Source organism: Dendrobates tinctorius, unplaced genomic scaffold (assembly GCF_039654945.1).
Source record: "Dendrobates tinctorius isolate UK_male_01 unplaced genomic scaffold, ASM3965494v1 ptg000296l, whole genome shotgun sequence".
NCBI classification, from domain to species: Eukaryota; Metazoa; Chordata; class Amphibia; order Anura; family Dendrobatidae; genus Dendrobates; species Dendrobates tinctorius.
In genome coordinates, this window is record NW_027361963.1 from 2,054,447 (window position 1) to 2,070,226 (window position 15,780).

Consider the following 15,780-nt stretch of genomic DNA (forward strand, 5'->3'; position numbering starts at 1 on the left):
ATAGCTGAGATGCCCCTGTGGAATAATGGCTACCTTCTGGCATTACTTGAACACCCATCTACCGAATTCTGGATTCAATACAATGTTTATACGATAAGTGATTTACATGATCACAGAACTGTTATCTTTTGAACAATTACAGGTTAAATGCAATGTTCCGAGATCCCAATTCTTTCGTTATTTACAGTTAAGGTCAGCCTTTCAATCACACGAGATCAGTAGGTGTAGATAATGCTATCTCGTCTTTGCCCTTGATAGGAATTCTTAAATCACAGGGTCCCCAAGGTCTTATCTCCTCTCTGTATACATACATGCTATCAGTGGGGTCAGAGTCCGCCATAGATTCGGTTAAGGGGAAATGGGATAGGCTCATCCCTGATGTACAGGGAGAGGAGTGGGAGGAAATCTTGGAGTCTCCAAGCAAGGTTTCTCCGTCTGCTAATAGGATGATACAAATATATATTAACCAATCATATATGACTCCGATTCGACTGTTTTAGATGCGCCGATACCAGTCATCGGAATGTTTGAGATGCCATTCTTTGGATGCAGATTTCATTCACATGATCTGGCAGTGTCCCGTTATTACACAATATTTGGAAGGTGACATCATTATTAACATCCTTGGTGCAAGCCCCCGTTCCCCTTGAGCCACTGGTTTATTTGGTGTATGGGATGAGGAGACATGGGATCAATATACTGGGATTTTCTTACGGGAGACGCTGTTTATGGCACGAAAGATACTGGCACTGCGGTGGATGGGAGGCTCATCCCCCTTTCTTGGCTTCTGGATCAATTTAGTGAACTCTATCATCCCATATGAGCGCACGCTGTATCAAAATAGAGGATGCCCGGGTAAATTCGAGATTTGGGAGAGGTGGAACTCCTCTCACCTCACCTTGTAGATTGGAGGTGACACATAACAGATGGTTAAATGTGTGGAACTAGGCCTCAAAATAGCAGTTGTTCTTTTAGATATAGGTTTAGTTTAGAAGTTGGATAGGTATTATCATTTGAGCAATAACAAAGACCAGTGTGCTTTTATTGACATTGCTTTATTCTGTAATACAACTGGTATGCATAAGTGTGTTCTGTATTTTATGTCATAATGGAACGTGTATATTATGTACAATATCTTATATACCATGTACAAGTATGTATATTGTATACCCTGCTTATGGTTTAATAAACGAATTTAAATAAAAAATGGCTTCTCTCCTGTGTGAATTCTCTGATGTTTAATAAGTTGCTCTTTTTCGATGAAGCCCTTCCCACATTCAGAACATGAATATCGCTTTTCTCCTGTGTGAATTCTCTGATGTGTAATAAGACTCCTTTTATCTTTGTAGGATTTCCCACATTCCGAACATGTATATGGCTTTTCTCCTGTGTGAACTGTCTGATGCGTAATAAGATGCCCTTTTTCGATGAAGCCCTTCCCACATTCAGAACATGAATATGACTTTTCTCCTGTATGAATTCTCTGATGTCGAATAAGAGTCCCTTTATCTTTGTAGGGTTTCCCACATTCTGAACATGAATACGGCTTCTCTCCTGTGTGAATTCTCTGATGTTTAATAAGTTGCCCTTTTACGATGAAGCCCTTCCCACATTCAGAACATGAATATGACTTTTCTCCTGTATGAATTCTCTGATGTGTAATAAGATGCCCTTTTTGGAAGAAGCTCTTCCCACATTCAGAACATGAATATGACTTTTCTCCTGTATGAATTCTCTGATGTCGAATAAGACTCCCTTTTTCTGTGAAGGACTTTCCACATTCTGAACATGAAAACGGTTTTTCTCCTGTGTGACTTCTCTCATGTATAACAATGTGTGATTTCTTTGTAAAGCATTTCCCACATTCTGAACATGAATATGGCTTTTCTCCTGTGTGAATTCTCTGATGTGTAATAAGATTCCCTTTATCTGTGAAGGATTTCCCACATTCTGAACATGAACATGGCTTTTCTCCTGTGTGAATTCTCTGATGTGTAATAAGATGCCCTTTTTCGATGAAGCCCTTCCCACATTCAGAACATGTATATGGCTTTTCTCCTGTGTGAATTCTCTGATGTGTAATAAGAGTCCGTTTATCTGTGAAGCATTTCCCACATTCAGAACATGTATATGGCTTCTCTCCTGTGTGAATTCTCTGATGTGTAATAAGTTGCACTTTTTCGATGAAGCCCTTCCCACATTCAGAACATGAATATGGCTTTTCTCCTGTGTGAATTCTCTGATGTGTAATAAGACTCCCTTTTTCGATGAAGCCCTTCCCACATTCAGAACATGAGTATGGCTTTTCTCCTGTATGAAATTTCTTATGTCGATTAAGACCCCTTTTATCTGTGAAGGACTTTCCACATTCTGAACATGAAAATGGTTTTTCTCCTGTGTGACTTCTCTCATGTATAACAAATTTTGTTTTATGTGTAAAGCATTTCCCACATTCTGAACAGGAGCATGGCTTCTCTCCTTTGTGCTTTCTTTGTGTTAAATAATCTGAGCTTGTAGTAAGTTGCTTGTCACACTGAAATCTTGTATCCACGTTGGCACCTGGAATTGTGGTAACAATGTGAGATTGCTCAGGAGAGGGTTCCTCATGATTAGGAGGATTGTAAGAAAGTGAAGTGCTATGAAGTTCAGGTGCTCCATGAAGGGTAATGAGGGTTTCTCCATTAGAGTGTTTCATCATATCTTCTTTTTTACAATTTAGTGATAACCAGTTATTCTCACAAGGATTTTCTATAAGGAAGAAAGATAGATTGGATGTGAATTTCTACAAATATTTCATAGAGCTCACAATGAAGACCCTCGACAGTGAAAGTAATAAAAAAAAACAATTACTTGCCATATCAAAAACACAATAACAGGTAAAGTGAATGACACAAGACAGCAAATAAACAATTCTTAAAGGGAGTGAAAATTGCAAACTGTCATTGTAGTGACCAATATGTTGCAGTCACCATTACGTTATGCACAGCTTGTTCTCCTGGAGACACGCACTTTTAAACTAGGCGGACTCTTATCGCTACAGAAATGCCAAACATGTGGATGCTAAATGTGGTTTAAACACACTGGAGCTCAGTTGGGGGGGGCACAGAATTTGCTACATTTCTTTTGGGGGACAAGGGGCATTAGCGGTTTTGAGGAGACTTTGTGCTACCAGTAACATGGAAACCCCATATACTTCCGTTAACAGATGACAGAACTGACTGGGTACTTGCCTTTTTTTTGTTGATTGAGTTGAAGCTTTTATTGGGACCATTTTACATAACATTTGGGATCACATTTATCCTGTGCTCTACACTGAGGCCTTACATTGGGTTTCCATCTTAATATCAAATTGATGTGATTTGGATAAAACCCTGATGGATCCATTCACTATAATGAGGCAGCAGTTACTATGGACTCCATCTGGCCTGTGTTCAGTGCTGTCCTTTTCAGAAGTGCACAAAACTGTGGTGGACCATGCTTGTGCGCACGCCTAAAAAGACGGATGCTCCCAGATCATAGGCCAAACAGCATCCACAGTGCCTCCGTCTACCTCATTAAACTTCTGCTGGGTGTTCCGTCTGAATCACGTATTTACATGGAAACCCCGGTGTAAGCGTTCAGCGTAGAGTGCAGGATAGATGTGAGCCGAGCCTTGCTGAGATCTTTGGGAGGCAGGATGAACAAATTAACAGCAGGTTAAGAATTAGTTTTATTTATTTTTTACACCATTCCTCATGCGGTATAAGTGATTAGGCAACTTTATTCTTCGGGTCGGTGCGATTACAGTAATACCAGATTTATATTGAGTTTTTATGTTTGGCTGCTGTCACACACTAAAAGACGCTTTTAATTGCAAAAACGCATACCCATATTTTGAGAGCGATATTTCGGCCGACAGAGTCACGTGATGTCTTATATTTTGTGGGACGAGCTGACGTTTATTGGTATCATTTTTGGGCAAATGACATTTTTTGATCGCTTTCTATTCCGATTTATGTAAGTCAAAATGAACAAAAACAAGCAATTCAGGATTTTTTTTTTGCCATTCCGCGTGTGGTAAAATTGATAAAGCGGTTTTATTCTTTGGGTCAGTACGATTACAATAATACCTCATTTATAGCTTTTTTGTGTTTTGTCGCTTTTACACAATAAAAACAATTTTATAGATAAAATTATTTTTGCGCCGCTTTATTTTTAGAGCTATAACTTTTATTTTTCTGTTGATGGAGCTGTATGGCGGCTTGTTTATTTGCGGGACAAGATGACGTTTTAACGATAATATTTTTATTTATAGTCGTCTCTTTGATCGCATTTTATTCCACTTTTTGTTGTTTTTGTAACAAAAATATTTATGGGTACTGAATATATATTTTTTATTTTTATTTTTTTTGTAAAATTTGGCAAATTTTCTGTTTTTATACTATGTGCACACGTTGCGGATTTTGATGCGGATCCACAGCGTTTTTGGACGCACGGAATTGCATCAAATCCGCAGTGTAGTGCAAAAGCAATGTTAGTCAATGGGAAATTCAGAATTGGTGTGCACATGCTGTGGTAAAATACGTGCGGATTTGCAGTGTTTTATTTTTCGCAGCATGTCAATTCTTTTTGCGGATGTGCAGCGTTTCTGCACCCATTGACTTCCATTGAGTCAGTCAAATCCACAGCAAAACAGCAGGTGTAAAAAGATTTGCAGTTTTGCTCTGGAGTGTGTGGGCGAAGACTATGTGTGTGTCGGTCTGTGGGGGTCTGCTTGTATGTTTGGGTTTGTGTGTGGGTGTCTGTGTGCGTCTGCGTGAGGCCCTGTGTGTGCGGGTCTGTGTAGCCAGGCATCGTCTGATGGGACTACTGCTCCCATCCGGCTAGCCGATGATAGTACAGCATTCCCATCAGACGATGCATGTGTTCAACAGAAAAAAAAAACAAAAAAAACCAACATACATTACATACTCACCAAACACCTAATCCCCGACGCCCTCGTTCTCCTGTAAAAATAAACTAAACCAACCTATACTTGCCTTTCTGCTGTAGTCCATTTAATAACGAGTGTCCCACGACGATCTCCTGTGTAGAACACTGACATCGGGAGATGTGACTGTTCTACAGGGCCTCCGGCATGCACTGAGCGCAGGTACTCTGAGGCAGTGTATCCTTCTGTCACCGGCAACGCTGTGAGAAAATTCTCACGCAGCCATGCCGTAAAGTGAAAGCCTGAACTCAGGTGACCTCTTCAGTGACGCACTACTGTATGTAATGCACATTAAAATCTTTCACCGCATAAATAGAGATTGTGCCCGGTCTTCTATTAGTAGATAAAAAAGAACCAAGACACGTTTGGTGTCTATGAACTCGTAATGACCTGGAGAATCATAATGGCAGGGCAGTTTTAGCATCTACTGAACCTAGCAAAAAAGCCAAACAAAAAAACAAGTGTGCAATTGCAATTTTTTTTTGCAATTTCACCCCACTTGGAATTTTTTTCCCATTTTCAAGTACGCAACATGGTAAAACCAATGGTGGTGTTCAAAAGTACAACTCGTCCCGCAAAAAACAAGCCCTCACACGGCCATATTGACTGAAAAATCAAAAAAGTTATGGCTCTGGAAAGAAAAGGAGCGGAAAACGAAAATGCAAAACCGGAAAAAGCTCCGGTCATTAAGGGGTTAATTTACCACTAACAAAGTACAATGTGTCAAGGAAACAACCTCAGAATCAGTGGGATCCAATGAAACTCCAGAGTTATCACCTCATAAAGTGACAGTAGTCAGAATTGTAAAATGTGGCCGGGTCATGAAGGTGAAAATCAGCTCGGCCACTGAGGGGTTAAGTCTGTTTTACTCTTTTTTTTTCTTGCTTTATTATTTTTTTTTTATTCTAAGGGCTCGTTCACACTAATGTATAACTTTGACCAGTGTTCTACAATCTGCAGATTTATTCTCAGCTCATTTGTCCCCGAAATCTGATGGGTGCGAGAAAAATCTCTGATGCCGAACGGAGAATCAGGAGACGATCCGATGGTCACAGACACGAGCAGGAAACTGGAAATGGCCGTGTGAAGGGTTAATAACTGCTTGAAAAACAACTGACTGCACACGGACGGTACAAGAACGGGACACCTACGGCACGCACACGGACCAGTGTAACCCACTTGGACTGATCGGGTGGGTAGTTTCTTTCCATGGATCTAATTTTCATTTAAAGGGATGTTCCCAAAATCACAATGTGGTCTTATAATACACAAAAACGTTTTTTTATTTTGACAGTATAACGCATTTTTACATCTGTCCTGTTTTGCACATATCAACCCCTAATTACGCCCCTCCAGGCTCTATTTACCCAACAGTTACCGTGTCAACCGACATGTGGGGAGGAGCCACATGTTCTATACCGGGTGGAGGATGGCTACAGAGCCATTATATGTCGGCGTGACTACAGGGTTGGATGTTATACGTCAGGGGGCTGTAGGGCCGGATATATCACGTTTGTTTGTACATACAAGCTCGTAATCCCTTATGATAAAGCTATTCTCCACCCCGGCACAGAGGAGTCACTAAACATTTGTCATGTACTGTCACCTACCTGGTGTCCTCTGGTCGCCTCTGACTGAGACCAGTATTCTGGTCCTTCTACATCCAAGATGGCCTCCATAGTGGCAGAGGGACAACAGCCGTATGTGTGACCCACACCTCCATAGCACGGCACTTACTGACTTACCACAGGGCTCTTCATGCCACTGGGCGGCCGGCCTGGATGTAGAGGGACCAGAACGCCGGCCTCAGTGTAGGAGGCAAACAGAGGGGACAGGTAGGACGACTCTACATGTGACATGTGTCTTCACTCGTCAGCACCAGGCAGAGGCTAATACATCACCGAGATCCATAGGACGGGGAGATTCATAACCTGTAACACAAGCTCAGTCATTCATATGGCAGCTCGGCACTTGTGGAAGAAAAATATGGACGGAAAAGATGGAAGGAATATTAACAAAGGAAAAGGAAAACTAAATCTGTGCTTCCTAAATCATTAAGACGAGGTGTGAAGGCGGCCCTGTTATTCATCGGTGCACCGCCGGACTCTACAGGAGCAGCCGCGCCATCACCGGACGCTACTGCTGTGATGTGGATAAAGCTTCACTGCAACCAGAGACTTCACACGATATCACACGTTGGTCATCATTACATACCGGTCGTCATCATCACACGCCAGTCACCATCATAACCACATGCCGTTCACCATCATAACCACACACTGGTCATCATCATCTCCATTACACACCGGTCACCGGTACATACCTGTAAAAACATTAACCGAAATCTCCTCCTTCCCGTCACTCACACACGGCTGATCCCACCTCGTCATCACTTCTTCTTCTGTCTCATCCTTCACTTTATTCTTAGTCAGATCTTCCTGCTGATATATCAGATGTAACAATCAGCACAATACAAGAAACCACCAAAATCTGTGACATCTATAAACTTGATCAGAAATGTCCCCCATATACAGATCCGGTACAGGGCTCAGCGCCGTCTACCTGATGATCCTCCAGGATATTATGATTCTCCTCTGGACAGACCTGGGGATACAGAGGACGGGGACATCTCTCTGGTGGATTTCTCCTCCTGGATCCATCTGTGGAGACACACAGTGATGGGACAGATTGTGTCATGTGATCATGAGATGATGGGAGTAGTAGTAGGTGACCACAGAACAGACATGACAGTCTCCCCTCCTCACCCTGCTGATCAGCCCATATTGCGATCGCCTCTTCCGCTTCATCGATAACCTTAACCTTAATATCAATCAGATCTTCACCCTAAAAAGAAAAATGTAAGATGAGCTCAGGTCCCATCACTTCATGGTCAGATGTTGTGGGGGCTTCAGTGTCATCTACCTGATGATCCTCCGGGATGATGTGATTCTCCTCTGGACAGTCCTGGGGATACAGAGGACGGGGACATCTCTCTGGTGGATTTCTCCTCCTGGATCCATCTGTGGAGACACGCAGACTGAATACATGACCTGCCGTGTATCTGTCTATGTATGAGACACGTCTCTCAGAACTGGTAATTCTAGGTTTGTGTATCAGGGACTAAATTTCATTGTTGTGGTCCTCACTGCCGGTATGAAGGGATAACAGAGGTCTGCGACTAAAAAACTGTTTGATTATTTTCATATAATTTCCATGTACTTTGGTACTTTGATAACCAGGGCTGTGGAGTCGGAGTCGTGGAGTCGGAGTCGGTGCTCATTTTGGTGGAGTCGGAGTTGGAATAAAATGGACCGACTCCGACTCCTAAAATATATAATAAATTGGGTAAAGTAATTCAATGCAGGATGTGCTGAATATTTTTTCATAGGAGTTTGGGAAAGTTATGAAATGTCCTATAAATGGCTGTTCTATTCCTGATCTAAGGCTACATTCACACACAGCGTTTTTCCTGTGTTTTTTGAGGATACGTTTTTCAGCTGCAAAAGCTGATCATCTTTTTAAAAAACCGCATCACCTGAAAGGTTTTTGAGCTCATAGATAATGTTTTCAATAGCAAAAGCAGATTAGAAATCTGCTCTATCTATCCATTTATCCATATCTGTCTATCCATATCATATCTGTACCAAAAAGAATGAAAACCGGGTAGTACACCAATATATATTCTGTTCTATCTAAATATCTTGATTATTGGATCATAAAAATGATTAAATGTCTGAGGTTCACATTGTACTACAATAAATTTTTCACTTAAATATAAGCAATATGTGTGGGAGTCGGAGTCGGAGTCGTGGAGTCGGAGTTGGAGTCGGTGTAAGGGAAATTGAGGAGTCGGAGTCGGAGTTGCAGTCACAGGTTTGGCTTACCGACTCCACAGCCCTGTTGATAACAAAAAAATATTGAAAAAAATCCTAAACATCAGGACTTGCCACAAACCTATAAGTTCTTCTGTAAACTCTGGTGTGAATCATTGGCAGGCAGCTTATTTTCTTTCCCCATTAACATCATTAGGAACTGCGTGATTGGCTGGCGGCAGTCAGGTGGTTAGTGACATAATGAAAGGTCCTTATGCTTTTAAGGAACTTGCATCGGAATTTCATTCATCAACCGTGTTTCCCCAAATTGGCGTTATGGCTTTGTGGAAGTGTATTAATTCGCCTGACCGTTTCAGTTGCATTTGTGGTGAATATACAGTGATGAATCAACACCTGAATATTTCAGACTTCGTATACTTCGGACTAAAACTTGGAGATCAAGATAAATTTTAGGCGCCTCATAAAGTGTGCAAAGGGCAGGGGCGGACCTACCGCCCATGCAGCCCGTTCATTGAATGGGGGCCCCGGGGGAGAGGGGGCCCCTCCAGCCTCCAGCACTGCATGGCTAATTATTTCAATTTTCAAATTAGCCATGTGGAGCACCGCGGAGCCGAGGCGCAAGGAGAGGCTGAGCAGCGCTACGGGAGGCGGAGGAGCGGGTCTGATTTCTGAGAGTGCGAGCGCCGGTGCAGAGGAGCCAGCCCTGAGGTGAGATCAGCCAGCGTCAGTGCTGCGCTGCCGCTGTGGGGGAGGGGAGGAGGAGACAGACTGACTGTCATGAGTGTGGCGCTGGCCGGCTGGTGGCTGCAACCGCAGGTGGTCAGTGTGTGTCTGTCTGTGAGTCACTCAATGAGTGCCATGCCCCTGCCCATAACAAAATGCTGCAGCAGCTAAGGAATGTGTGGACACTGTGACTGGACAGTGTGGATGGATACTCTTGGTCTGGCCTGCCCTGCCTGCTCCAGGTAAGAATACCAGAGCTGAGCAAGACTGAGGGACTGGGACCGAGGCAGGCATGGCTTTGCGGGGCTCCTGGGGGAGAACCGAAGCATGGCAGGCATGATTTTGGGGGGCTCCGTCCTGGGGGAGAACTGAACTAAGCATGGCCTGGTTGCTCATGAATGGGGGGGCCCCTGGCCTGGGGAGAAGGGAAGCATGGCCTGGCTGCTCATGAATGTGGGGGCCCCTGGCCTGGGGAGAACTTGAAGCATGGCCTGGCTGCTCATGAAAGGGGGGGCCCTGGCCTGGGGAGAAGCATGGCCTGGCTGCTCATGAATGGGGGGGGCCCTGGCCTGGAGAGAACTTGAAGCATGTTCTGGCTGCTCATGAATGGGGGGGGCCCTGAACTGGGGAGAAGCATGGCCTGGCTGTTCATGAATGGGGGCCCCTGGCCAGGGGAGAACTTGAAGCATGGCCTGGATGCTCACAAATGGGGGGCCCCTGGCCTGGGGAGAAGCATGGCCTGGCTGCTCATGAATGGGGGGACCCCTGGCCTGGGGAGAAGCATGGCCTGGCTGCTCATGAATGGGGGGGGCCCTGGCCTGGGGAGAACTTGAAGCATGGCCTGGCTGCTCACGAATGGGGGGCCCCTGGCCTGTGGAGAAGCATGGCCTGGCTGCTCATGAATGGGGGGACCCCTGGCCTGGGGAGAAGCATGGCCTGGCTGCTCATGAATGGGGGGGCCCTGGCCTGGGGAGAAGCATGGCCTTGGCTGCTTATGAATAGGGGGGCCCCTGGGGGAGATGCTTGGCTGCTCATGAATGGGGCTGCTCATGGGGGGAGAAGAAACATGAATCGGGCGGCCCACATAGGGGGAGTAGCAGCATAAACTGGGTCGGGCCACATAGGGAGAAGCTGCATAAACTGGGGGGGGGGCCACATAGGGCGAGAAGCACTATGCCAAAAGTAGACCACATATGAGGGAGAGCATTATGAAACAAAGGGAAACGGGGGTGCCTATATATATTACCTGGAGGCTGTCTTGGGCTATATATGTTATTTAGAGGCTATGCTGGGCTGTATATATCACCTGGAGGTTGTTTTGTGCTGTATATATTACCTGAAAGCTATGCTGGACTGTATCTATTACCTTAAAGCTATGCTGGACTGTATCTATTACCTGGAGTGGAGGCTATGCTGGGCTGTATATATCACCTGGAGGCTGTGGTGGGCTATATATATTACCTGAAGACTGTGCTGGACTGTATATATTAACTGGAGGCTGTGCTTGGCTGTATATATTAACTGGAGGCTGTGCTGGGCTGTATATATTACCTTAAGGCTGTTGCTGGACTGTATATATTAACTGGAGGCTATGCTGGGCTGTATACTTTACTATTTAGATTTGATAGTTGCGGTCTAAAAAAATATTAAAATCTATATGTTTACATAACTTTGTTACCCTATGAAGGGCGGGGGGGGGCACGAAAAATTTCTTGCACAGGGGCCCACTACAGTCTGTGTCCGCCCCTGGCAAAGGGTGTGCTGAGGACCTACAAAATTGGTTCAAGGGTAAGAAAAAAGATTTCCATTATGGGATTCCTATGGTATGGTGAGAGTAAAAGGACCACAGTGATGACTGTTACTTTTGTTCATGCAAAGTGAAGAGTTATAATTCACAATGGAAGCTTCTACGTATCTCATACCCCAATCTTCACTCAGCAATTCGTCCCATCTCTCATGGCACAGATATACAATGTTATGGTAAATATTTATACTTTTCTTTGATTATTATTTTGGACAATTACATCCCCTATATATCTCTGATGATTCTGTATTTAGTATTCGCTTTATAAGTGTTATTCATAAAGCAATAACACCGAGGCTGTCTCTCATATCTAGGAGTCTGTGTAATAGACAATTACTTGTCTCTGACAGTACAGGTATCTGGATAAATGGAAAAGACGTGGATATCACCCGCGCTGCTGTAACAAAAATGATCCAGGCAAATAGATGAACGATGGTTATTTATTTCTCATTTCTCAACTTGTTTTGAAGTCAGAGCGACTTCTTCCTCAGGAGATGTACCTAGCCCCGATGAAGGTGGAATCATACCTGTTACAGATGACGAATCAAGTTCTGACTTTGAACATAATACAAGACCAACATTTTTTTTTTAGTCACCAAGTTTCCAAGCCTCTCGGAGGCAGAATTGAAGGAAGGTGTGTTCATCAGACCAGACATTAGAAGGCTTATAGCTGATGAAGAGTTTGTCAATACCATGACGAATTCTTAAAAAGAGGGATGGACAGCATTTAAAGAGGTCGTAGAGAAATTTTTAGGCAATAAAATAATTATCCAGACTACAAAAAGGTCAAACTTTAGGTTGGCTGATGAAAGTTGAAAGTGCATTTCCTCCATTCCCACCTTGACTACTTTCCTGAAAAATTGGGAGCTGTGAGTGAAGAGCAAGGTGAATGATTCCACCAGGACATTAAAGAGATGGGAAAAAGATACCAGGGAAAATGGAGAATTACAAAGATGGCAGACTACTGTTGGATGCTTCAGAGAGACATTCCAGATGCTACTCACAAGCGTAAATGTACTAAGAGGAGCCTCACAGGGAAAAAAAAAATAAAAATGATTTTAGTGAGTGTTAATGAGCTTATTTCAGTTACATTTTTTGCAGGAAAAATTTGTAATAAAAAAATTATTTTACAAGTCTATTTTAATTTATTTTGCGGTATTGCCTTATTTAACAGTTACATATATTGTTAGGAAACGCGATGTCCTATGACAAAACGGAGGTCATTTTTCTCCAAGTTTCCCTCCACCTGTGATAGAACCACAGATGAGCTGGAGAAAGCTCCACATTTCTATCCAGCAGTTTCTTCTCTCCTAATTCACCTTTATGGAGATTGGGGGAAGGACAGTTAACATTTACCAGTGACTATTTTTTGAGAGCTCATGAGGTCACAATGAGGACACGGCCTCCCTCCTGGACAAGATCCTCTGAGATCACTAAGAGGAGAGAACCTGCCGTCCTTTTCTAAAAAGATGAGCTACTACGTTTTTATTCTTCTTTAACCCCTTGACTACTTTTAATGTATAGGTACATCCTGGCGATCGTGCCAGCACAGGAGCTATGCCACGCAATCGCCGTTGGGAGCTCGGCATACATGATAACAGAAACCGTACTATAAATGTCAGGAGCGGTGCCCGTTCTGCAACATTTAGGAGACTTGGAGAGGGAGTGCCCTCTCTCTTACGATCGGCCCCACTGTGACGTCATCGCGAGGGCCCGATGATTGTCAAGGCAACCCAAGGTCATTATGGAAAAGGATTTTGGGGATATGTCAAAAGTAAAAGAAAATTCACAGATACTATATGATTTTTACAGGATAAAAAGATGAAATGGTAAGACAAAATGATGAGAAGGTCGAACTTTTAAATTCTTATTTTATATCTGTTTTCTCTCAGAAAGGAAATGTAACATCAACTGATCTTCACTGTCCTATTAAGAGAACAGAAGAATCCAGGATATCTATAAACAGAAAGATAGTGGCGAAACACTTAACTAACCTAAATGAATTCAAGTCTTCAGGTCCAGATGAATTACACCCCAGAGTACTGAAGGAGATAGCAGAAGAAATTTTTGAACCCCTCTTCATAATCTTTGAAAATTCTTAGGGTGGTTTCACATTAGCGCTTTTTGAGCGCACGCACGGCCGGGGGTAGCTCCGCCCCCGAGCCGGCTCTCTGCCCGGCGTGCCCGCCCCTTGCTTGTACCGCCGCCTCCTAGCGCACAGCGGCGCCTGCGATCGGCGCACCCTATCTTTAGCATAGGGTGCGCAGATCGTGCGCAGGCCGTGCGCTAGTTGCGCTTTGACCTGCGCTGCACACTTTTGATGGTGCGCCGTGCGCGCCAAAATCCGAAAAGTTTGATTTTGGCGCGCACGGCGCACCGTCAAAAGTGCGCAGCGCAGGTCAAAGCGCAACTAGCGCACGGCCTGCGCACGATCTGCGCACCCTATGCTAAAGATAGGGCGCGCCGATCGCAGGCGCCGCTGTGCGCTAGGAGGCGGCGCTACAAGCAAGGGGCGGGCACGCCGGGCAGAGAGCCGGCTCGGGGGCGGAGCTACCCCCGGCCGTGCGTGCGCTTAAAAAGCGCTAATGTGAAACCACCCTTAGAGAACAGGAGAAGTCCCAGAAGACTGGAGAAGAGCATATGTTCCTATCTTCAAAAAGGGCAAGAAAGTGGACCCACAGAACTATAGGCCGGTGAGTCTGACTTTTATACCAGGAAGGATCTTTGAACAAATTTTTAAACAACATGTATGTAAGTACCTGGATAAGAATGAAGTGATTAAACAGAGTCAGCATGGGTTTGTAACTAATAAGTCGTGTCAGACTAACTTAATTTCCTTCTATGACAGAATCCCTGGTGGATCAGGGAAATGCTGTAGATAGTAGTATATCTTGACTTCAGCAAAGCACTTGACAAAGTATCTCACACAATCCTTATTAAAAAAAATGACTAAGTATAGAATGGACAAGGCAACTGTTAGGTGGATTCATAACCGGCTTAGTAATCGGACCCGAAGAGTGGTTGTAAATGGCTGCACATCCAGTTGGAAGAATGTCTTAAGTGGGGTACCTCAGAGCTCTGTCCTGGGCCCTGTATTGTTCAAAATCTTTATCAATGATTTAGATGAAGGAATTGAGGGTAAAGTGATTAAATTTGCTGATGAAACAAAGTTAAGAGGGATAGCTAATACTAGAGGAGAGAGGATTCAAAAAGATATAAATAAACTGAAGCAGTGGGCAGCATCTAACAGAATGGTTTCAGCAGGGAAAAATGCAAAATACTATATCTGGGCAATAAAAATGAAAAAAGCATATACAGAATGGGAGGAATAGGTCTAAGCAACAGCACATGTGAAAAAGACTTGGGTATACTAATAGATCACAGACTGAACATGAGTCAACAGTGTGATGCAACAGCAAAAAAGGCAAATACAATTCTAGGATGTATTAACAGAAGCATACTGTCACGACTGCGGCCGCGGCCCAGCAGGCGCCTCCACGCCGACAGCGAGGGGTGGGCGTTCCCCCGGGGACGCAATATGGATTGTCTATAACACAGAAGGGGGCCCGAGCCTACCCAAACTAGGGAAGGGCAGCAACCAGGTTTCTGTGGCAGCTGAGCATGTGGACAAAGACGACACGTAGGACTTGATAACACCGCACAACTTCAGGTATAAACAACATAAAGTTTACTTAAAGTAAAGTCACACAGTACATAGACGAAACAGGGCTATGCCAGGCTCCTGATTGTATACTTCCCAAAAGGGTAGCACTCAGTGGACCCCAGGACACCAACGGATCACCGAAGCACACATAGGCGGGACATCGGGACACAGGCAGAACGTAAGGGTATATAAGGATATAAGGACACAGGCTGGACATCAGTCACCGGCAGACATTAAACAGGAGTCGTTTGGTTCCGGACATCCAACACGACCTACAAGCACCACTGCAGTCATCAAGCTCCAGGCAGCGGTCATCAGGTTCCAGACTGTGGTAGTCAGGCTCCGGGCATCGGACCTGGGAAGGTACTCAAGCGTGATGGTGCCAAAACCGCAGGATTGCTGGGCCTGCATGGAGCTAGCACCACATGGTAGTCCGAGCACAGGGTAGTAGATACTCAGCAGGACCACCGGTTACAAGAGACTCAGAGTCACTGGGTGCGAGGCTCCAAACACAGAGAGATTCCAGAAACATAACAGCAGACAGTTCAGACAGGGTCAGGTGCAGGACAGGTACAGGATCAGGGATTCAGGCCTAGATATACCGCCTCCAGGGCAGGGCGCAGGAACAGGACAAAGCAGGAACCAAGGCAGGGACTCTGGTACCAAAACAGAGACAGGAGAGGTCCAGGGACACAGACACAAACCACACATGGCAAAGTTCAGGAGCTTTGTGAGTAGCTCTGGCAACACCCAGCAGGAAAGGGGAAGTTTATATAGGAGCTGCCCC

The 15,780-nt window shown here is 44.5% G+C and overlaps 1 protein-coding gene across 1 annotated transcript in view; it reads right to left on the bottom strand.

The window, feature by feature from the left end:
* Window positions 1-1,036: 1,036 nt before the first annotated feature.
* Window positions 1,037-15,780, bottom strand: part of LOC141073099 (uncharacterized) — a 222,984-nt gene continuing 208,240 nt past the window's right edge. Inside the window, 1 exon segment of the mRNA XM_073560437.1 lies at window positions 1,037-2,454. Coding sequence (XP_073416538.1) covers window positions 1,196-2,454 — 1,259 coding nt within the window. The 3' untranslated portion in view covers window positions 1,037-1,195.